General features: G+C 43.6%; 1 protein-coding gene across 1 annotated transcript in view; it reads left to right on the top strand.

The window, feature by feature from the left end:
• Window positions 1–508: 508 nt before the first annotated feature.
• gfod1 (glucose-fructose oxidoreductase domain containing 1) overlaps window positions 509–24,278 on the top strand; it is a 69,161-nt gene continuing 45,391 nt past the window's right edge. Inside the window, exon 1 of the mRNA XM_080752130.1 lies at window positions 509–1,536. Coding sequence (XP_080608256.1) covers window positions 1,284–1,536 — 253 coding nt within the window. The 5' untranslated portion in view covers window positions 509–1,283. The remainder of the gene's footprint in view (window positions 1,537–24,278) is intronic.

Genomic DNA, 24,278 nt, shown 5'->3' with positions numbered 1-24,278 from the left:
GAAAACCACTGAAAAAAAAAAGTGTAAAATAAGGCCTGCATTTTCTTGAAACTTTCATCTATTTCCTAAAACGTTCATATATTCTAAATACATTTCACATTCAGTGAATTATTTCAAACCTTTTTTGTTAAAATATTGGATTTTTATGGCATTCAGCTCATGAATATCAAAAGTCCATATTTCAAAATATTACCATATTACACGAGACCACTCAAAACAAGGATTTATAATAGAGAAATGTCAACCTTCTGAAGTCAGAGTTGCTGGGGTGCTATGGCATCTGCAATAATCTTTTACACAATTTACACATTACACATGCACCTGTACAGTATAGCAGGCGAGAGATGTAGATTGCATTCTGCCTTGAAGGCTGCAGTGAAAGGGTTAAAACGGGGAGGAGAGGAGTGTGTGTGTGTGTGTGTGTGTGTGTGTGTGTGTGTCACTGTCACACTGCTTCTAGCAGCAGCAGCAGCAGCAGCAGCAGTGCACGGTGCAGATAGAACTGGGTTGCAACATCAATACCACAGCCCTGGCCTGCATAAGAGCAGCCTCCACCCGGCCGGCAGGAGAGGACAGTTTACCGGGAGGTTAGGCCGACAGACAGGACAGGCAGAGGACGGGACGGTCGGTGTGTTTATGTTCTGAGTCTGACAGCCTTTCGTTTTGATACCGGAGGGAATTTCCCTCCTCGATGCTGCTTCTTCTAATGTCAAAAGAGGAGGGAGGGCGTTGCAGGAACACCGCGTAGTAGAAAGAAGGTGACATGTCCTTCATTGGTTCCTCTGTCAGTGCACGGCGCCACGGATCGCTGTCAGCAGCAGCACACACGGACGGCTGAAGAAGAACTGAAGGATCGTACGTTTTACACGTTGGATATTTTAGGGTTTATTCCAGTTTATGTTTGGCACTGTGAGCAGGAGAGGAGACAGGGCAGACGGGGTGAACCGAGCGATCAACCGAAGAACCGAGCCTGAGCCCGATTCATTGCGAGAATGCACAGCAGCTGCGGCGGGAGCGTAGCGTTGTTGACGTGTCATTAGTCCGATGTCCCATTTGTCCGACGCTGGCGATCTGCTAACCTGTTGACCTAAACAACCTTACCCTAAACCCCTAACCCTAGTCGGAGTAATGGGACGTCGGACCATCGAGATTTTCCCGGTCGACGCGGGGCGCCGGTGCTGCTTATCATTATCTCCCGTTCATTCGTTATTATAACAAGTAAAAAAAAAACACAACAAACGTGGATCGTCATCGGAGCCAGCACCGACCGGACCGACACAGCGATGCTTCCCGGGGTTGGGGTGTTCGGCACCAGCCTGACCGCCAGGGTGATCATCCCGCTGCTGAAGAACGAGGGCTTCTCGGTGCGGGCGCTGTGGGGCCGGACCCAGGAGGAGGCCGAGGAGCTGGCCCAGGAGATGGACGTTCCTTTCTACACCAGCCGTATAGACGACGTGCTGCTGCACCAGGACGTGGACCTGGTGGTCATCAACCTGCCGCCGCCGCTCACCAGGCAGATCGCCGTCAAGACGCTGGGTGAGTCTCCCCTATCTATAGCCGCTGCTGGTGTTGCTCCTCTGGGTGCCACCCCTCCACAGTCCACAGTCTCTATTCAAAGTATATTGGGATGAGAAAACATTGCCAAAGCAGAAGTGTACACAGTACAATGCAATCAATCAATATAATACAATCAAAATAAAATATGTACACACACACACACACACACACACACACACACACACACACACACACACACACACACACACCCAGGGTTGCCAAAATGCCAACACTCCTGAATCTGACCCCATCTCCTGCGGTGCTCCTGAATTGTCATTTCTCCTGGATTTGGTATCAAACTCCCAAAATTCACCAGAACACTGGGAATTAGATCTATTATGTTAAAAGGTTCCTGAGGGAGGACCCCCAGACCCCCCACTTGAGGGGTGGGGGTGGGGGCAGTGCATGCAGTCATACAGAGATATATTAATTTAAGTAGGCTAATGGTTAAAGATGGGTCTTACATTGATTATCAAATCAATTTCTGTACGCCTACTCTTTGCGTTTTAATGGCTTAAATTGTAACCATCATTTTAATCACCATGCTAATAAAGCAGGCCTGATAAAAGTATCAAACACGCAAAATTCAACAGAACACGGGAAAATACATCTACTCTGTTAGCTTTACCCCAAATCTCCTGAGTTCTGACAGTCCAATGTTGAAAACTCTCTCTCACACACACACACCCCCCCCAACACTATGATGCTGATGCTGTGGCCTGTGATCTATGTGGCATTATGCCAGGGGGTTTTCAACTTTTTTCATATCAAGGATAATTGTTTATTTGGACCACCATTTGATGAGATTGATGAGCCTCTCAGACCCCAAAACCTAGGATATTTTGTTGTCTTGATGTTGGTAGTGGTAACATATAAGAGAGATAACAGGCAAAAGTTGATCAAATTCTACATTCTCTAATCTCTAATTGTGTAGACTTATTGTAAATTGAGTAATGCCGAATGATTGATTGAAGAATTTATTAGAAGTTTGCAATAGAAAAAAGTACAGTTTCATGACAGTACAGTACTGGTACAAGGTCAACTAAAAGGAGATCCTAGAAAGCCGAGGCTCATTTCCACAGGAACCACACTTTAAGTATCTCATACAACAACAACAATGTTTAACAACAATTTAACTCTTGAGAGCGTAAAATGAAACCAAATGGACCCTTCATTTTACACTGACAAGAGTTGAAGATCTATAAGGGTCCATTTGGTTACCAACTCTCCATAATTTAGCAGGGGACCACCTGGAACCTCCTCAAGGACCACAGGTGGTCCCCAGACCAATGGTTGAGAACCACTGCTAGGCCTACAGCAGCAGTCACGATTGTGTTTTTGGTAATATGAAGTGTGGTTGTGCAATGTGCATAGATGCTCACAGATGTGAGACTCATGTCAGTACTAAAGTAGGATAACGCCCTAATGTCCTTGAGCAAGGGCTTTACTGTAGCTGCAGTTTGCAGGCAGTTCTATTTCATATTGCACGTGTGTGTGTCCAGCTTCCACTTGAAAGGTCTCTCATCATATATTGTATCTTGGTCATGGAAAAGGAACATAATTTACGAGTATGCTTCTCTCGTCTTAACCGACTCAGTCGCACCATGGATTTTGGACTGATGGCGTTCTGGGATAGGATGATTGTGATGTGTAGCACAGGTCCTGCATCAATATTGCGTTTGCATAAAGCTTTGTTTAGTCGGTCTACCATACATCGGTCTTGCGTGCATTCTCTCCCCAAAGGGTTGAAGGGTAAAGGCAGATCAATATGTTGAATGTGTTAAGAATTGACCCATCTTGACCCATCAGAGAGAGGCAGACAGAGAGGGAGGGAGGGAGAGAGACTGAGAGAGAGAGAGAGAGAGAGGTGAGTTGAAGACAGGTTGTTCTAGTTTAAATCTGGAGCAGTGCGGTTTATTTTGGAGAGCTCAATTGCAGGGACGTGCTGGGCCCCTGATTCAGCCCGGGAAACAGAGTTGGAGTTGAGTTATATTTCGTCGTTGTCGGGTGGAAACCTTATGTGTCCAAAACCGTTTGTTTTGTATGTATCATTTTAAAAATGATTTAAACTAGTGAAAACAGCCGATCTACAAGCACACAACGCCTCACACCGCGAGGCGTTGTGTGCTTGTAGATCTGCTGTTTTCACTACTTTTGTGCAACGGCCTTGTATGATGAAGCAGGGCTTTGCTTTGTGAAAAAATGTATACATTTGAAACTTGGAGATACAAGGTTTCTGCCCGACAGTTACGATTTACTTTGTTGGCCGCCCAGCCCCCAAAATGGAACGAAGGCAGACATTTTATTTTATTTTTTTTCCTAATGGCCGGCCTGGACCGGCCGGGAATGAACTGGCCGTTCGGGAGTTGTCCCGCTTTTCCCAATGGCCAGCACGTCCCTGCTCAATTGGGAGAAGTGGAACAAGGCTACTTGCTGTAGGTGCCTTTGGTCTCTCTGTGCTGTAAAGAACTCTGACATTCCAGCCAAATTTGACACGGGAACAGCTCTAATCAAATTGGTTCACGGAATCTTAAACCGGTCTGTTTCTGAGGTGTCTTGTCTTATAAACATACAAAGACATTCAGCTAAACTTGGAGAGTCTACACTCGGTGCCGCGCTGCGAGCTTGTAGATCTGCTATTTTTTTTCTTTGAATATATCTTTTTAAAAGTGAACATTTGTAACTCAAATATTTGCTTCTGGGGGGTCCCTGGAACAACATATTTTGAGATGGTTTCCCGCAGCCAAATATACATATAATTTGGGGGGTCCTTGACAAGAAAAAGTTTGTGCACCACTGACATAGAAACATAGGTTTTTCAGAAAACATCAGAAGGATTTAGAAGACACTTATAGAGTCGGGTCAAAATATTCAAAGACTTGGAGGCATCATCTGTGCAACAGCATACATAATGCAAGTTGACATTAACATCAGTACTATCTGTAAGCCAGGCCAGGGAGCTTCTATTTTGAGGCTGGTAAACTTGCGCACTAGGCCCGTGCACATACCCACTTCTTTCCTCAGAGTTCCCAAAACTCTGACCGGTGCCCTACTGTGAAGTGATACCATCATCACTGTGGGTGTGGTGGTGTTCCTGATGTGGGGTCTGTCAGCAATATTCCACTGATTAGTTTGACTAATGACAGCCATGTCCTCCCCCACCTTTTCACCCCATTTTCTACTCTGTACATATAGTGTTTTATATTTGTTGATGGTGTATTTTGTTGTTATTTCTTATGCTCTGTTGATGAATTAAATACATAACCACAATGGAAACACGTCCTTAGGACTTATAGTCCAAATGCAATCAAACCGCACAGACTGGATTGGGCGATGATCTATTCTAGAATAAAACAATGTTCTTTCACCTGCCCACCTTTTTCAGTCCATTAAGAACCCTAGTGTCCCTATTCTGGGGGGCGAACATTCAGCAAAAACAGCCGATCTACAAGCTGACGTGAAATGTGTTGCAGAGAAGACAAACAAATAAATGGTAAATGGTGCATTTATATAGCGCTTTTTATCCAAAGCGCTTTACATAGATTGTGCATTACATTCACCCATTCACGCACAGATTCATACACCGGTGGCGGAGGAAACCATGCAAGGCACCATCCTACTCACCGGGAGCAATTAGGGGTTCAGAGTCTTGCCCAAGGACTCTTTGACATTAACTCAGGGGGAGCCCGGATTCGAACTGGGAACCCTTCGGGAACCCTTCGTGCTCTAATAACGGTTTCTCTACCCCTGAGCTATGCCGCCCCAAATACAAAGTATACAGTATAAGGTGGTTAATGTCAGCTGTATACTGACTGCTGCGGTGTCAAACTTGCGAAGATGCAAACCCATCAATAGCGCTGACGATAAACACGATCGTTACTGTGCTCATGTCAATTGTGCTCCTTTGCCCGCCTATGCCAATAACCTCCAAAGGCCTACTACCAGCTAGCTATGAGCTTACATAAATGGGAATTCCCATAATGCCCATCATGCTTGTTATGTGGGATGCTGATGGAACCCAGCTGTAGAGGTGCCGGGTTGTTGCAGCATCTAAATGTAATGACAGACAACATCTGAAGAACTCTGCTGCTGTGAGCAACCTCTAGCCATTTACATAATGTAGTGTAGTAAACAACATATGGTTCCTTCAGTGCAGTCTGCATGCTTACTACAAGGAATGAATGACTACCCCTCTACCCAGTACCCACTCAATTAGGGCTGTCACAATTATTACATAATCGTCTAATCGTGATTATTTGACATAATCGTGATTATTTTTCATAATCGTCATAATCGTTTCCAAAAATAGTGGGAATAGCAGATCTACAAGCTCGTAGAGCTTGTAGATCGGCTATTTCCACTATCAATGTTCTTTTTTAAGTATAAAGTTGTCAAATATGTCAAGTAATTTCTTTATATATTTAGCTTGTGTCATATCTACCATGTGTAACTTCAAAGCCAAAAGCCAAACATAAATGTAATTGTCAACGACAAAAACACAATTAAATCGTTAATCACAATTATTTGAGAGAAAATTAATCGTCATGTAAAATGTCATAATCGTGACAGCCCTATTGGCATGGGGATCGCTTGTTTTCTGCAAGTCCTCCTGTGCATTGTGCAGTCATAAATAACCAAACTTGCTAAAATATAGACTTAGTTAGAAATGGCTATGAGTCACAGCATGTCATGGAAGTGGTGTCTCCAAAGCGAAACTAATGCCTGGCTGCTATGATGACTGCTGCTGCTGAACTTGGAAATTGCCACGCGTCATTTGTCACAGTTCAGGCAAACAGCGTGACTTGGTTGTACAGGAAAAGCAGACCGCAGTGTGTGTGTGTGTGTGTGTGTGTGTGTGTGTGTGTGTGTGTGTGTGTGTGTGTGTGTGTGTGTGTGTGTGTGTGTGTGTGTGTGTGTGTGTGTGTGTGTGTGTGTGTGTGTGTGTGTGTGTGTGTGTGTGTGTGTGTGTTGTGAGCTTGTAGATCAGCTATTTCCACTAGCAATGTTCTTTTTTAAGTATAAAAGTGTCATCATGATTGCCATGTGCAACTTCAAAGCCTAAAAGCCAAACGGAAATGTAATTGTCAACGAAAAATACACAATTAAATCGTTAATCGCAATTATTTTGGTGGCAATTAATTGTCATATAAAATGTCATTATCGTGACAGCCCTATGTGTGTGTGAGTGTGAGAGAGGGAGAGGGAGAGGGTGAGTTATAGAACATACTTATCTTGTGTCCAGGGCAGGCTGGGATGATTTGAATTCATGAGGTGTACTGTAATCTAGTGCAATGTTGGACCAGTGCATGACATGTCAAGTAACGCCACAGTTCAAAAGCCTAGCACTGTTACTGCTGTTTTGATATATTTAAGAATACTACACAACAGACATCAAATACTCCTCAAATATAGTCAAGTTACATCTACATAGTCGATTGATCAAAACCAAGAATTCTTTCAAGTGCAATTATTTAGCAGGCAACCAGAATGGCATTTAATTGGCCCTTAATTTGTGTTGTACTATATTCATATAATTTCTAATCATTTTATATCAGGTGTGTGTTGTACCGAGGAGCTATATATAAGGTTTTTGAAAGCTTCGATAAGGTATCTTGACAACATTCATCTGAAACTTCTGCTTTTGTCAACGTACAATCCATTATCACACTGTAGCCTTGTTGGATTGTTTGCTTTGGTCGATTCTCTAGAGTGGATTTTTTTGAGCGGTGGTCACAACGCTCCTATACGTGGCCGTGTGTGTGGGTCTGTCTGTCTGTCTGTCTGCGTGTCTGTATGTAGCCTACAGTACCTTTTGTGACCACACATGTTAAGGGAGGGGCGCTGTTGTTCAGGCCAGGCCAGACACACACACACACACACACACACACACACACACACACACACACACACACACACACACACACACACACACACACACACAATATATATATATATTTGTTTTGCTGTTGCGCAGCCTCCCGACCACCGCTCAGTTCACACGGGTCACACACACACACACACGGATGGATGGATGGAAAATGGATGGAGCCTCCACGACCACCGCTCAGTTCACACGGGGGTGATTTTTTTTTAGCAAATGAAAGGGAAAGGCTTCAGTAGGCGGTGTTTGTTCATACCAATAATCTTTTAAATGTCAATACTAGTACACACCACGCCAAAAACAAAGGGATGCACGCACGCACACACACAAACGCATGATGTACTTTACTCTTTAAACACACAGATGCACACCTCAAAGTACAACAGGCCTTACAAGCTCCCTTCCTCATTCTGCCCCTCCTTGTGGTAGGCAAAATAAATCCCAATCGATGGCCCTTCCTTTTAGTTTCCCTTCCACGTTGATGCACGCAGGGGCGTCACAAGGGGGGGGGGGGGGGGGGGGGGGGGGAGTGGGACTGAGTTACTAGGGCCCAAGGCGGAGGGACCTTAATAATTTACTTTTACTTTTACTTTATCTATTGAAAAATAGCAGATATACAAGCTCACAGCGCGGCACCGAGTGCCGCGCTGTGAGCTTGCAGATCTGCTATTTTTAAAAAGTCATGAAAATAATGTGCAAATCTTTGAATATATGTATTTTTTAAGCGAACACTTGTAACTCAAATTTTGCTTCTGGGGGGGGGGGGGGGGGGGGGCCTGGAACTAAATATTTTGAGATGGGGGTCCATGGCCAAATACATATCGTTTTGGGAGTCCTTCACATGAAAAAGTTTGAGCACCACTGAGATAGAAACATTTGAAATAATCAAAGACTCGCACTTAATGTTCCCGATTTGTCAAAAATAGCAGATCTACAAGCTCGCAGCCGCGCTGTGAGCTTGCGTATCTGCTATTTTTCAATAGTTGAAGCACAAAATAAGGCCTAACAAAAAAAAACATTGGCTTCCGGTTGGCTGTCATTTTAGGGCTGAGTAGGTAGGGAATTTATTTTATTTTATTTTTTATTTTTATTTTTTTGTGGGCATGATGGGTAGCAAGGAATTTTATTTTATTTCCTCATGGGAAGGATGGGTAGGTAGTTTTTTTTTTTTTTTTTTTTAAATGTTTAATTTACAGTTTTAATGAATCATTTAAAACATATTTTTTAAATTTAATTTTAATGTTTAATTTACAGTTTTAACGAATCATGCAAATGAAATCATATTTCAATTTCTTTTAGGATACTCTTATTCTGAAGAGATTAAGAAGTCGACCACCGTCTGGAAGTCTTATTGTAATAAGAAATCTGGAAGTCTTATTGCTGCTATAGCGCAACATATCTTATTCTGAAGAGATCGGCTACAGGAAGTGTTAGATTTTCCAGCTTAGACTTGACAAAAGAACACAACTCGACGAGCGAGCGAGAGAGAGAGACGCAGTCGTACTTGCAGACATGCAGTGTCGCACGGGAGTCCGCATTCACTCAAGCGCTGTTGCCGTACAGTCTTTCAGATGAATCCCACGCTGTCATAAATGTTTCGTCTCCAACTCACGTCTCTCTGTGGTGGCTATACAGTTCTCAGCTGTACTGGTGGCTGGGCTGCTAACGTTGCTAGCGTGGCTACCGCTGCCAGTCAGTGACTGAGTGGCCACGCAATTTGTCCCCCGATTGTGTGTGTGCTTGTGTGTCTGTGTGTGTTTGGAGGAATAGAAAAGTTGTAACGTAACTCACATTAGTTTAGCCTCGGGAACCGGGGACAGGTCCTGACTTCGCGAATGTGGTCGCACCAAATATATTTTTTGTAAGACGTTTTTGATCGACTCGGTCGGATTTTGACTTTATTTTTTATTTTTTATTTTTTTGACTCCAAATGCCAATAAAATCATCTGGGTCGCACGTATTTAATAGGGTCGGTCGCCAACCGGAAACCAATGTTTTTTTTTGTTAGGCCTAATGCCTTCCCAGTCTAAACGGGTTAAACCCTCTCCCCCTATGAAGAACATTCATGGGGGGGGGGCCCGCAGTGAATCCTTGTACCCAGGGCCCAGAATTTGGTGCGACACCCCTAGGTGCACGCATGACAACAGCTGTTTGTCCACATTCTACTGTGAATGAACCTGCTGAGCCATGAATGGCTGAGGGTTGTGTCACAGTGAACTCGGCTCAACCTGCACAGCAGCCACCCTTCCATGGCCATTCTTTCTCTCTCCAGCCTCAACCCATTTCCTCGCCGTCGCATTGTTTCAGAACCGCCTGTTCCTTCCCATCCACTCCCTGGTCTCCCCCGGCCTCCAGCCACACAGCCTGGTGTGGGGCTAAGTGTATTTTGAAATTAGGCTGATTGTTAACAGCTGCTTTGTTTTAACCTGCACACTGGATATGAGTGGGGTTAACACATTTCGAATCATTTTGAATGATTGTCTATATCAGGGGTCTTCAACGTTTTCAGGCCAAGGACCCCTTAGTTGAGAGAGAGATGAAGCAGGGAGGGACCCCACAACCTGTTAATAGATTCCATATAGTTTCATCTTTTGATGGCACAATGATTAGTGTATTTTGGATTCATGTCAATTTGTGTTTTCAGATATTTAACCACTTGAACAGTGTCAATACGTAATAAACTTGACCTTTCACTCTGTACTTAGTCTGCTCTTTTTCCCCTCAACACCAAACCTCTTCGCCGAAAATAGCCGATGTACAAGCTCACAACAGCTTGTAGATCTGCTATTTTTGGCTAAAGCTCTCGGAATATGGACACTAGGGTTCAAATGGTTAATATAAAAACTGAGAAAAAAGTTTCTATCACACAAAGAATTGGAGGACCCCCTGTAGTAACTCTGAGGACCCCCTGTTGAAGACCCTTGGTCTATATATTAAGTCAGAACAAACTATAAACCAGGCGAGGAGGTGACTACTCCATGTTAAAGAGTCATGCTGATTGACTGCCAGAAAGGAAAGCTGCGTCATTGTGGTGATTAGAAAGTCTGGTCAAAGAGGAATGCGAAAGCAGCTTCCTCTTCTCTCAGTGCGTACTGTACGTACAGTAGGTGTGGCATGGTGGTGATAGTCATCGGTATTGCTATCGCTATTTGCAAGCTTCTTGCTTGCTTACATCATGGGTCAAGTTCATCAGCAGTCCTATCTCGGTCACATAGGAAGGAATGTGGACTTTAAGGCATGGAAGGCATTTGACAATAATGGTGTCCAACATTAAAATGTTGTTTTATCTTTTAATCGCTAAAAACATAAAAGTAAAAAAAGAACAATGTAAGATTTAATTAAAGACATTTGAACACAGACTCAACAGTAACAGTAACAATGTAAGATTTAAATAAAGACATTTGAACAAAGACTTAACAGTAATGAGATGCTGAGATGACGAGCGTGGTTGGCATCTAGTTCAGTCAGTTCTGTGGTGGATGTTTTGATATCGTGGCTATGAAGTGCTTCTGATTCTGGTTAAAAAACCTCAGGACTCTACTGAGCTTCAGTCCAAGGAAGACCTTGGCAGAGAGATGGGTCACATCTAGGGATGGAACGATATTAAAATTTCATATCACGATTATTGTGGCGATTTACGATACTATCGCGATAATCAAAATAACCCCAATCCATTATCCTGGGCCGGAACATTTGCCAAAACAAATAGCAGATCTACAAGCTTACAATGCGTCGCAACGCAACGCGTTGTGAGCTTGTAGACCGGCAATCTTTTGGCAAAGACATTTGATAGAGAGTGAAAAAAGACTGTATCAAGTACGTATAGTATAAGTATACCGGATACGCAGCTCGGCAAATAAAAGGTGAATTGATCCCAGTGCATGACGGAGGACGATATCACAATAAATTAAATCTCCGCGATACGATTATCGTGAGTTTTTTTTTTATCACGATAAACGATAATATCGCTTATCGTCCCATCCCTAGTCCCATCACATGCACGCCAGGTTTACCTGAATGGATTCGAAGGATCATCCCTTCAATTCAGAGACGTCGCGGTTTCATTACAGCGAACCAGTCCGTCCTGTCGAGCCACATCTCTCCTTCAATAGGGGTTTCTTTTCTTTCTGCACTCCACTACTATAGCATTCCTGAGGCGTCTCTGATGTCACACAGGCTTTCACAGGGAATTCTCCATTCACTGCTTCGAGAACCAAGAACTAGCACACTTGTCTGCTCCCACACACACACACAAACACACACACACACACACACACACGCGCACGCGCACGCACACGCACACGCACACATACACACACACACCACTTTGCTTTCAAAGAATAGAGTCGCGTGAGCCCCGAGCATTTCTTGGCCGCCTGCTTGTGAAAGTGTTATTTCTTAAGCCAGTGTAGCTCCCCTCTGGTTGTTCTCACTCCATGCCCTGGAATATATTAGTTCTCCAGGCCTGAGAGCTGGTGTGTGGCTCAGTCTCAATGTGAAAAGGAAAAATTATGTAAATGTAAACAATGACACTTAATATGCCTTTTTTTTCTTTTTTAACTCATTTAAAAACAAAAGCAGCAACATCAACAGCAGAGTAACGGATGAAATATCAAGGGACAAATACAATAAATAAAAGATCTCTCAAGACCAATCCTCCCACGGGAGCGTGTCGCTGTTTCTACATGTCATCTTTTCGACACCCGACTCTAACCCTCACCCTAACCCTAACCTCCGTGGAGTGAGTCGCTAACCCTCCGGTCGAAATGATGGCCGTTCGAAAGAGCGCGATTTCCCCTCCTCCCACACCCGCGACAGACAGGGTCCATAATTAAATTCAAAATAACAGTTGTACACATTAACACAACAACATTCAACCGAATTATGTGTAAATATAACCCATCACTGACTGTGTGATATTTTCCATGTAGTTGCTAAAAGTCAGTCCAGCATTTATCAGAGATGTGGTTTTCTTTTGGGATTAAACGAGTTGGAGTATCCACACTTTTCCAAAGTAAAGCATTTTTATTGCCAGCAATCAGGGCTTGTTTGATAAACCCACAACCGCGCATCGTTTCTTTTTAGCAAGAGGAATGACAGATATCTGTCGCATATTATACTTAATGATTGAAGCGTTATCGTAAACATAAAGCAGAAATATTTTGCATGTGTAGCACGAGAAAGAGTTTAGTCCATATGTCTCTGCGACCGAGGCTCATGAAAGTTGTTATATTGCAGTTGTTGTCGTAAAGTATTGTAAGTGGTCCCGCGAAAAGGACACTGGACTCTTATTGATTGATTTCATTGTTGTCCTTGGAATTCAATTTACAACTCTGGATATTGCTGTGGGAGAGTTTGCACATGTACAGTACAGTCAACGAACTCAGCAGTATAAAAGATTAGCGGTGATAACAATAACACACTAAAATGTATTACGATTAACCACCTGCTCTTGTTATGATAGTTGTGAGTTCATAGTTAGTATTTTGGATTGCCAAAAGACTGATTAAACCAGGTCCGGGACCCCTAGGGGGTCCTCCAAATCTTCCAATCCTTTTTATATTAACAACTTGAACCCTAGTGTCCATATTCTGAGAACATCAGCTATTTTCGGCAAAGATGTTTGGTGTAGAGGGGAAAAAAGAGCAGACTAAGTACAGAGTGAAAGGTCAAGTTTATTATGTATTGACGGTTCAAGTGGTTAAATATCTGAAAACACAAATTGACATGAATTCAAAATACACTGATGATTGTGCTGTCAAACGATGAAACTATATGCAATATATGAAAAGGTTGTGGGGGTCCCTTCTTCATCTCTCTCTCAACTAAGGGGTCCTTGGCTTGAAAACGTTGAAGACCCCTGAACTAAACCATTGCCATCGACTAATTGAATGAATGAATGGTTTAGCCTCTAGACTCCATATCTAGTGAGTAGCAGCTTGTATGAATGTGGGCGGGTCCAGATACTGTGAGGGAATCTGAGCACTTGACTGAGATGTAATACGAGCAAGAGTTTCAGGTGCATGTTCCCTCCTTTATGCAGGCTTGTAGGTGGGTGGAGGAAGTTAGAGAGAGACCCCCCCCCCCCACACACACACACACACACACACACACACACACACACACACACACACACACACACACACACACACACACACACACACAGTTGTACACGCGCCTTTACTCGTGTGTAGCACATGACCCTAGTAGTCAGTATTTTTTGTAGCTGTTAGGACTGACTGCAACAAAAACGGAAACCCCCTGTGTGTAATTCGAGTGTGAAAGTAAGGTGTAGAAACCTTTAGCGGTAGTAGACGGTGTGGGGGGGGGTGCCACTTCTTCATAACACCTTCACATTGTTGCCACACTGTTTGTTGAGAAATGAAACAAAACTTCTATTATTGCAGAACTTGAAAAAAAAAGACAAAACATGCAGGAAATGAAAATAAATGCTTCTCGTAGCACACTCACCCACACACACACACACACACACACACACACACACACACACACACACACACACACACACACACACACACACACACACACACACACTCGCACTCTGTAGCTGTTCTTTATCTTAACTAGCTGACATTTTTTCCTCCTTTCACTTGCTTCAGTGCGTTTTTCCTGTTTTGTGTCACTACCTCTCTGCCATTTTCATCTCTCTCTCTCTCTCTCTCTCTCTCACTCTCTCTCTCTCTCTCTCATTTTATTGACTAAGACTAAAATACTTTTTGATATTTAGATCTAAGACTAAAGGTCAGAAAGATATTTTTTTATCTTTAACTTGCCGGTGGGAATGGCCCTTGAGACAAAATAAACAATTTCAGAAGACTAGTCTAAAGACCTGTCCATACTTTGACCGAAACCGAACTTTTCGGTCAAAAGGTCCGGTTCGACTACAACATGACGTCACTTGTGGCTTCTGAAAAGCATTTCACTGAATGAGAGTTTGAAAATGTGCATGTCAGAAAGTCCTAACTCTCCGTACATTTCGGAAATACTATGGACAGGCCTTTAGACTAAGACTAAAACGTGTGCTATTCAAAAGACTAAGGCTAAATCAGAATTCCCTCTCTCTCTCCATCTCTTTCTGTCTCTTTGTCTCTCTTTGGCTCTCTCTCTCTCTCTCTCTCTCTCTCTCTCTGGGGCGTGTCATCAGTGACAGAGGATATCAGGTAACCGGTCAGACACTTCCTCACCCCTGCTGACCGGACCAGACGGGCCGGTCCCAGAATAGACACGTTCGCTCCTCATGCATACAATTACATAACTAACATCATGTTTTCTTACCGGGCCTTTCAAGGAATACTCAGAATGCCCCATTATGGCATCCTCCCCGTTGGAAGAGACAATGGTTTCTTTCTGTTTATGTGCAGGACCACATTGTAAACACGTGTTCCATTACGCTTTCGTGTGTATACCCTGGGTTTAAGTTACTTTGTGTTTACTCTTATTTCTTTTACCAAAATCGAATCAAAACAACAATTGTTGTCATGTAACCAAAGGAGTTCCGCCGCGCATTAAACAATTAACGGCAGGTGCGGTAGGAAGTAGGGCATTCACGAATAGTGATTTTTAGTATTCGAATTATTCAACCTCAAAGTATTCGAATAGTCGAGTATTCGACAGGACTGGCCAAACTGTCAAATATTAAGTAAGCAAGAGGCGAACATTGTAAAAATAGCCGATCTACATGCTCACAACGCCTCGCAACGCGAGGCGTTGTGAGCATGTAGATCTGCTATTTTCACAATATTTATCTGCTGAACTGAGTCACATTAAATGTAATACCTACAATTCCAAGTGCTTGTCAGGGTGGGGGTCCCCAGTTCAAATATGTTTATTGGGGGTCAGGGCCTGAAAAGGTTTGAGAAGCCCTGGTATAGAGCATTAACAAATTCATCCACCAGGGGCATTGACAACTCATTCTTATGACTTCCTATCACGTCGAATAGTGTCATTGATATATGAATATTCGAATATTTGGTGAATGCCCTAGTAGGAAGGAATGTGGCACTGGGGGCATCACAGACATTTTGAAGGAAAGCCTTTTTTGAGCGGTGGTTAGACCGCTCCTTAGCATGGCCGTGTGTGTATGCGTGTCTCCGTGTCTCCGTGTGGGTCTGTAGCCTGTATGTTGCCTGAGTTCCACTGAGTGACCAAAGAGGGTGCTGTTGAGTCTAGCCTGTTGGGTCTAGCCTGAGCATCAACTGCAATACACACACACACCTGCGCACGCACGCACGCACACACGCACGCACGCACACACACACACACACACACACACACACACACACACACACACACACACACACACACACACACACACACACACACACACACACACACACACACACACACACACACACACACACACACACACACACACACACACACACACACACACACACACACACAACACCACCACCACCCACCACCACCACCACCACCACCACCAGCTGATCGACGTTTAATGTGACCGCAGGCTGTACTATAATAGTCCCTGTCTATAATAATATGTGATTTAGTCGTGATCTCCCAGTGCATCTGGTCAGCCTTTGTCATGGATTATGACCTTGAGATTGAGCACTCTTCGTAGCTGTTTTGGTCACATGTCACCTTCAGTTGACCTCTTAGAGTAGTGTAGAGTAGTGTTCTATGTGTGTGTGCGTGCATGTTCCCTCTTCCCAAGCTTTTTCCTTCTCAAGGTCCCCTCTCTCGGCTCCGTACAAAGAGTTTATCACTCCTTCATGTTCCGCTGTCTCGGACCTCCATTAACATGCTAATGACAGCCTGGGAGTGTGCGTGATGTGTATGAATGTGTGTGTCTGCCTGTCAGAGGCCTGTGAAATTGCCTTTGTCAAAATGAATGGCAGAGCGGGGGAAGTAAAGCTCTTTTCAGTCAGTCAACATCCATTCCTGAAGAGGAGAGAGAAGTCTATCCAGCCCCCACCCCCCAGCCCCCAGCCCCCAACGCTGCCTTTTCTCCATTCAGAGTAAAGGCATGATTCTCCATTTGCTATTGAACTTGATGGAGGGGTTGGTATGAAGAACCATAAGCCATAGCAGTGAGAGAGGATGTCTGCATCTAAAAATGACAAATCATTTCAAATAACAACTTAATTTCCTTGCTTTGGCATGCTCACTCAAACCCCTTCAACTGATTGTTTTGCTGTTGTGCAGATGTATGAAAAGGCACAGAGCAATGGGGGAAAAGGCCTTGTGTCTGTTGTGTTTTTGGACAGGGCCAGACTGGGCACACAAATCTGGGCAGGAATGTGAACGACATCGGCCCCCCACTTCTGTCCATATTGACATAAAAACATAACATAATTGACATAATTGTAAATGGTTCATTTATTTAGCGCTTTTATCCAAAGCTTTTTACATAGATTGTGCATTACATTCTCACACGCACGCACGCACGCACGCACGCACGCACGCACGCACGCACGCACGCACGCACGCACGCACGCACGCACACACACACACACACATTCATACACCAATGGTGGAGGAAACCTGCTCACCGGGAGCAACTAGGGCTTCAGAGTCTTGCCCAAGGACATTAACTCAGGGGGAGCCCGGATTCGAACTGGGAACTCTTTGGGAAGTTCTCTACCCCTGAGCTGTACTGTACATAATACAGTTACAGTAGAGCAGACAGCCAAAGCACATCAAACATAAAGAAATAGTGTGTTGTTGGCCCGCCGATGCAAGTTGTGGCTGACAGGCAGTGGCACAAGAGGAATGCAAAGGGAAACAATGTGTTTCTGATGCATGGATCACAATTTTGCATTTGTGGCTCCCCCTATCGAAATGATTTGTAACCTACGTATGTGAATATTTACTTAATGGCAGAGTGCACACGAAATCAGAAATCTGGAGGCCAGGGGGAGAGAGGGGGGAGAGAGAGAGAGAGAGAGCAAGGGACTCGGTGGCAACAGTTGCGAAAATCGGGGGGGAAAAAAATCAACCCGAAAATAATTACTAAACGGGCGGCAGTGTGCAAACGTGATTGACAGAAGGTGATTTTGATTTCTTTATTTACGTGCTCCGAAATTCGCTCCGATATTCGGCCCCGAAAAACGCAGCAGTTTGCAACGACCTTAACTCCGGAATCATACACACAGACAAAACGGGGGCAAAAACATCCACCGCCTTCGGCCTGGTGGAGATGTTGACCTTAAGCCACGATTTTATTACAGAACTTGGTGCATGTAATCGTTCATGTCGTCACATGTAAGATGATTTATCACTGAGTGATGGCTGTGAACACACCTTGCTGCACCCTGATGCAACACCCCGGAAGATATTTCACAGGACAAGACCAACGTTGCTGAAACACACCCACTGAACATGGAGCAAAGGCGTGTGTCCGCGCGCGTGTGTGTGTATGAGTTAGGGCTGTCACAATTATTACATAATCGTCTAATCGCAATTATTTTACATAATCGTGATTATTTTTCATAATCGTCATAATCGTGAATGTTGAAAATGTTTCATATATATTTTTTAAAGTAAAAAATAGTGGAAATGGCAGATCTACAAGCTCACAACGCGTCGCATTGCGACGCGTTGTGAGCTTGTAGATCGGCTATTTCCACTATCAATGTTATTTTTTGGAGCTGTGTGAAGCACAGGCTCCCTATACGTGGCCGTGTGGGTCTGTCTGTGTGTCTGTCTGTGTGTGTGTCTGTATGTAGCCTGAACTTCCTAAACTTCGGCACGCCACTAGTCCCACAGTTTTGCCACCACACACTCGCGCCATATGTCAAATCGACCGGCTTACTCGGGAATCGTGGGCTATTACTTTTCTAAGAGAAAGGTTCTATAGTTTAATTGATATTAATTTATTAGTGAATTAATTTTCCCCATTGACTTATAATGGGAATCGCAAAAACTCACATTCAATTATTTGTCTCTCGCAAACCATAGGGGCTAGAGTTTCAAGACTTGGAGAGGAGGTTCATAATGATTTCAAGGATTAAATAAAAAATAATTGTGTCATTTGGCCGCATGGTGGCGCCATAACACCCCACTTTACGTTTTGGCCTGTAACTCTTGAACCGTAGGTCGGAAAATTAAAAATATTTTTCCCTGGATTCCTTGGGTCATGACGCATCTCCCCATATAGGCCACGCCCATTTGCGCCATGATAGATTTTCCGCCATCTTGAATTTTCTCCAAAACACACTTTTTGCTCCTTTTCCTACATATTTTCTTCAAATGTCACAAAAATCGGTACACATGATCCACACACACACACACACACACACACACACACACACACACACACACACACACACACACACACACACACACACACACACACACAGCTCCACTTCACACGGGTGTGATTTTAAGTAGAACGTTGTCAAATGAGTCCATAATTTCTTTGTATATTTAGGTTAGGTGTCATATCTGCCATGTGCAACTTCAAAGCCTAAAAGCCAAACAGAAATGTAATTATCAACGACAAAAACACAATTAAATCGTTAATCGCAATTATTTGAGTGACAATTAATCGTCATGTAAAATGTCATATCGTGACAGCCCTAGTGTGAGTGTGTGAGATAATTCTGTGCGTGTGCTCACGCTTACACGAGTCAGTGAATATGGGCCTACGGCTTGGAATTAACTCCCATTACACCTAAGACAGGCAGCCTCTGTGGATAGCTTTTAAAGCACTGCTCAAGACCTATTTCTTTACTCTTGCTTTTAGCATCTGTTTGTGCTTTTGCTTTTTGCTTTTTCTGCTTTGTTGTTTTACCTTTTTTTCTGTAAAGCGCTTGTGCTTTATTCTAGCACTGTAAAGAAAGCACTTTGAGTTGCCTTTCATGTCATGAAATGTATTATTACTTGTGACTGTCTGGCTGTCTCTTGTGTGCCTTTCAAAAACAAGTACATTGTCTACCTGTTTGATTGTATGTATGCTAGGCTTGTCACAATTATTACATAATCCTCTAATCGGAATTATTTGACATAATCACAGTTATTTTGTCATAATCGTTTCCATGTTGAAAAATGTACATACATTTTCAAACATTTAAAAAAATAGTGGAAATAGCAGATCTACAAGCATCGCGCACGTTGTGAGCTTGTAGATCGGCTATATCCACTATCAATGTTCTTTTTTAAGTATAAAGTTGTCAAATATGTCAGTCATTTCTTTGTATATTTACTGGTTGTGTGTAATATTTGCTATGTGCAACTTCAAAGCCTAAAAGGCAAACCGAAATGTAATTGTCAATGACAAAAACACATCTTTAATCGCAATTATTTGAGTGACAATTAATCGTCATGTAAAATGTCAATCATATGCATGATGTATGATGTATGCATCCAACCATCCATCCATCCAACCATCCACATCCGCCCGCCCGTCATCATCAGTGTTGGCAAACACTGATTGTGCAACTTGTCAAAACAGAAGTGACATAACGGGATGGCCGTAAACCTCGCTGCATTGCATCGTTTTGTCCCGTGAACTTGATCTGTCCCGTCCTGTCTGACTTCTCTGTGTCCTCGGCTGATATTGGCCTCCCCTGTTCCCCCTATTCCCCAAGGGGAACCTGTTCTATAATGGTCTCGCTCAGATCTCTCTTTATGTGCCTTGTGTTGGGGATCGGGCCTGGCCCGTGTTCCCTAATTGGTCACGAGGGACCGCGGGGGGGTGTGGGGGCGGACAGGAGGCAGGTGCACATGTGACACCGAGCAGACATTAGAGGCAGCAGTCAGGGCTTCCGATCCGATGACACAGCTGGTGCTGCGATCCCTTTGGGATGCCTAGCTTCACTATGATTTGTATGGTTTTTGTTTGGTGGCTTGGTTTGTTAGTGAGGAAGATATGGTGTGAAGAGAGAAGGTTTCTTTTGTAGGTGATACACAGGCAAATGTATGCATTTGTGTGCTGTTGATGCATAAGGGGAAAAATTTAGAGTCTGATCATTTTAACAAATATGTTGAATGTGTTTGTCTGCGTCAACATTGACGTTTTTGTGCGAGGTTCAAGCCAAGGCCCTGACGTCATGATTTGCCCTCTTAACCAAAAGAACTCTAAACCAAGTTACTTTGATTGATTTAGATTAGTCTGATTAACTCACCCACCGCTATTTTTAAGACCCTTCTGAGGGTCCACACCGCCAGAATTTTGCCTACCTTTAACGTGGGCGTGCGCGCGAATCCATTGCGCGATGGTTCACCGATTCCATTCACAATAAGATCCAGGCACGGTAAGCTAAAAAACCCCGCAGCCTGCCATTTCCCAAAGCGAAACCAAACGAGTCCAGCGTGGTTGTTGTGTAACATTGAACCGTATGGGATTTCGGCAGACAGGATACAGGCGTCGTTGTCCCGCCCCCCCAGTTCCGTTTTGGAAGATCTGGATCCGGTTTTTGTGAATAGGGCGAGTCCATAGAGCGCTATGGACGGCGAATCTGCGATCATACTTTTTTGTTTTATAGTTATTAAAGCTAATTGATAACTCGTCATATTCGTCATAAGCAGAGTGGACCCATAACTATAGCTCGTCAAACTCGTCCAATGTAGTGGATGAGTTAATTAGACATTCATTTGCCGATTTGTTTATTTATATATTGATTGATTGATTGATAATTTTATAGACAAAAATGGAGAACAGTATAGTATAGTACAGTATAGTCAATACAATATAAATGTAGTACAGTACAAGTACAGTTAAACACCTGCCTAAAAGGAGCATCCCAAATAAGTCCTTTTACTGTCTTTTTTACGTTGGAAGTCCTTGGTATTCAATTCATGGACATATATATATGTCACGGTTAGATAGAGAAACGGTTAGATAGAGAAACGGAGTGCTTGTCGTGCGTCGCGGGGCGGAACAAGCGGTCGCTTTGACCCACAACAACGTCGCGTCGGCAGGAATGATAGCGCGCACCCCACGGAGGTTAGGGTTAGGGTTAGGGTTAGAGTAAGGCATAATAAGCTAATGGCTAAACACAGCCGAGCTGGGCTAGTAAATAAACGAAAGAGAGTCGCAAACGAGTGACGTCAGCGCCTGCACTAGTGAATGGCTGACTGGCTGTTGTCGCCATCTGGTGGTGATTGGTGTGTGGTGAACTACAAAACGAGCACTCTTACCACAGTCTCACTGAGTTACCCAAAATGACTGTAACATATATACTGTATACACACAGCGAAATTATTCAACTAACCTACATCAGCAAGAATACGTCTGTTGTAGTGGGTTCAAAATAAAGACTTTGTTTCGATGTGAACATAGCGATTTTGTTGCAAACATCCCATTCCGAATTGATACGTGCCAGTCTCTGTAACACATTGTTAGTACATAATTGTCATGGTGCAGTGTGACGCCCTTACAGCAGCTGTTTAAGTGGGTCAGCAATCAACTATTTCCCGGGGACACCTAGTATCAGCCTTGGTTATTATTGTTTGCATATGGTTACAATGTGCAGGGATGCTCATGCAGTATGTGTGAGCACTGTTGGGGTGGTCAATTACAGTTAGCCATACAATCAAGCACCACTTTCCTCTTTTTGAAGTGGTGGCTGTTAGGGATGGGACCATATGAAAATTTCACATCACGATGACAAAAGAAATCACGATTTACGATATTATCGCGATAATCAAGATCCATTATCCTGGGGCGGAACATTTGCCCAAAAAATAGCATGTCATAACAAGACATTTGCTAGAGAGTGGACAAAATAAAAAAATCACACCCGTGTGAACTGAGCGGTGGTTCTCCCCCCCCCCCCCGTGTGTGTGTGTGTGTGTGTGTGTGTGTGTGTGTGTGTGTGTGTGTGTGTGTGTGTGTGTGTGTGTGTGTGTGTGTGTGTGTGTGTGTGTGTGTGTGTGTGTGTGTGTGTGTGTGTGTGTGTGTGTGTGTGTGTGTGTGTGTGGTGGCCTGGACAACAGCGCCCCTCCCTTAACATGTGTGGTCAGAAAAGGTACTACACAGGCTTGAGGCTACATACAGACCCACCCACCCACATACAAACAAACTAACTAACAAACAAACATACCTACACACACGGCCACGCTATGGAGACGGTGTGACCACCGCTCAAAAAATACCCTTTACCAATTATAGAGGGTCTAAGTGGTACCGGATATGCAGCTCGGCAAATAAAAGGTGAATTGATCCCAGTTCATGACGCAGGACACGATAAATTAAATCTCCACGATACGATTATCGTGAGTGTTTTATATCATGATAAACGGTAATATCGCTTATCGTCCCATCCCTAATGGCTGTGACAGGCTTTCTCTCTCTCTCTCTCTCTCTCTCTCTCTCTCTCTCTCTCTCTCTCTCTCTCTCTTCCTCACTCTCTCTGCGAGATTCTTTTTATTATTGTTTTTTTTTCTCATCACAATACAGAGAGACAGGAGAGTGTAACAACACAATACATGTCTCTGAATGGCCATCAAATGCAGATGGTCCCACTTCAGTCTGTCTGTGTGTCTGCTGACCTGCCAGTGGAATAGTCAGCCAGCCAGACAGTCATAGCCAGCAGGTTACACAACAAAGATGTAATATCTACAAACACAGATTATACACCTGAAATGCAGACACACATTGCAGTCTAATGGCTACAAAGCTCAGTTTGAGCCGATAACCTCTCGGATCTATTCATGCAAAGTAATCAGATATCAAACTAACAGTATATTGACTGGAGATGGACAGTAAGGGATGTTGCATGCAGTTATCTCTGCAGCTATTCAGACAAACCGCACCCACTACTAGAAAAATGTTTCTCAAAGTGGGGTCCAGGGCCCCTCAGGGTGTTCCAAATGGATCCCTACAGGTCTGTATAATTCTGAGAGTGCAAAAATGCTTCCATTTTTGGTTCGGAGTTATGGGGTCCTTGAGATGAAAATGTAGAACCACTGGCTGCACTAGAATGCACATTTTTTTATGTGAATGTGTGTATGCATGTCCAATTCAATTCAATTTTATTAAAGTGTCAAATCATAACAAGTTATCTCAAGACACTTTACCAAGGCTAAAGAGCCGTGAGAGAGAGAGGGGAGGGGGAGGTAGAAGGGGAGAGAGGGAGAGACAAGGGAAAGGGGGGGACGGAATGTCCGTCCCGCAAAGCCTGGCATTGGCCAAGTTTCGTGGGACATAATGAAATTGACTCATAAAAGCACTGCTCAATTCACACTGGGTGTGATTTCTTTCTTTTTTTCTTTGAGAGGTGAGAGATTTGAGGTCCTGGCTGTGTCTCTCTCTGGTCTTTGGTACGTGCCATCATGTGCTCAGCAATGTTGTATATTTTGAATCCGCTTTGTTTACAACAGGGGTCTTCAACGTTTTCAGGCCAAGGACCCCTTAGTCAAGAGAGAGATGAAGCAGGGACCCCCTACAACCCATAGATACCATATAGTTTCATCATTTGACAGCACAATCATCAGTGTATTTTGGATTCATGTCAATTTGTGTTTTCAGATATTTAACCACTTGAACTGTCAATACTTAATAAACTTGACCTTTCACTCTGTACTTAGTCTGCTCTTTTTACCCTCTATACGAAACCTCTTTGCCAAAAAATAGCTATTTTTGGCTAAAGTTCTCCGAATTTGGACACTAGGGTTCAAGTGGTTAATATAAACAGGGAGAAAAAAAGCTTCTGTCACACAAAGATTTGGAGGACCCCCTGTAGTAACTCTTGAGGACCCCCTAGGGGTCCCGGACCACCTGTTGAAGACCCTTGGTTTACAATAATATCCTATGCCCTCTCTCTCTCGTGTTGTCATTATCTCCTTTCTGCCAGCCACCGCTGTTTTGACTCTGTCCTCGTTTAAACGTGTTTATTTCTGCTCGCTTCCA

Source organism: Nannobrachium achirus (assembly GCF_963921795.1).
Source record: "Nannobrachium achirus genome assembly, chromosome: 21".
In the NCBI taxonomy this organism is placed as follows: Eukaryota; Metazoa; Chordata; class Actinopteri; order Myctophiformes; family Myctophidae; genus Nannobrachium; species Nannobrachium achirus.
This window is presented reverse-complemented; position numbering and strand designations above follow the sequence as displayed.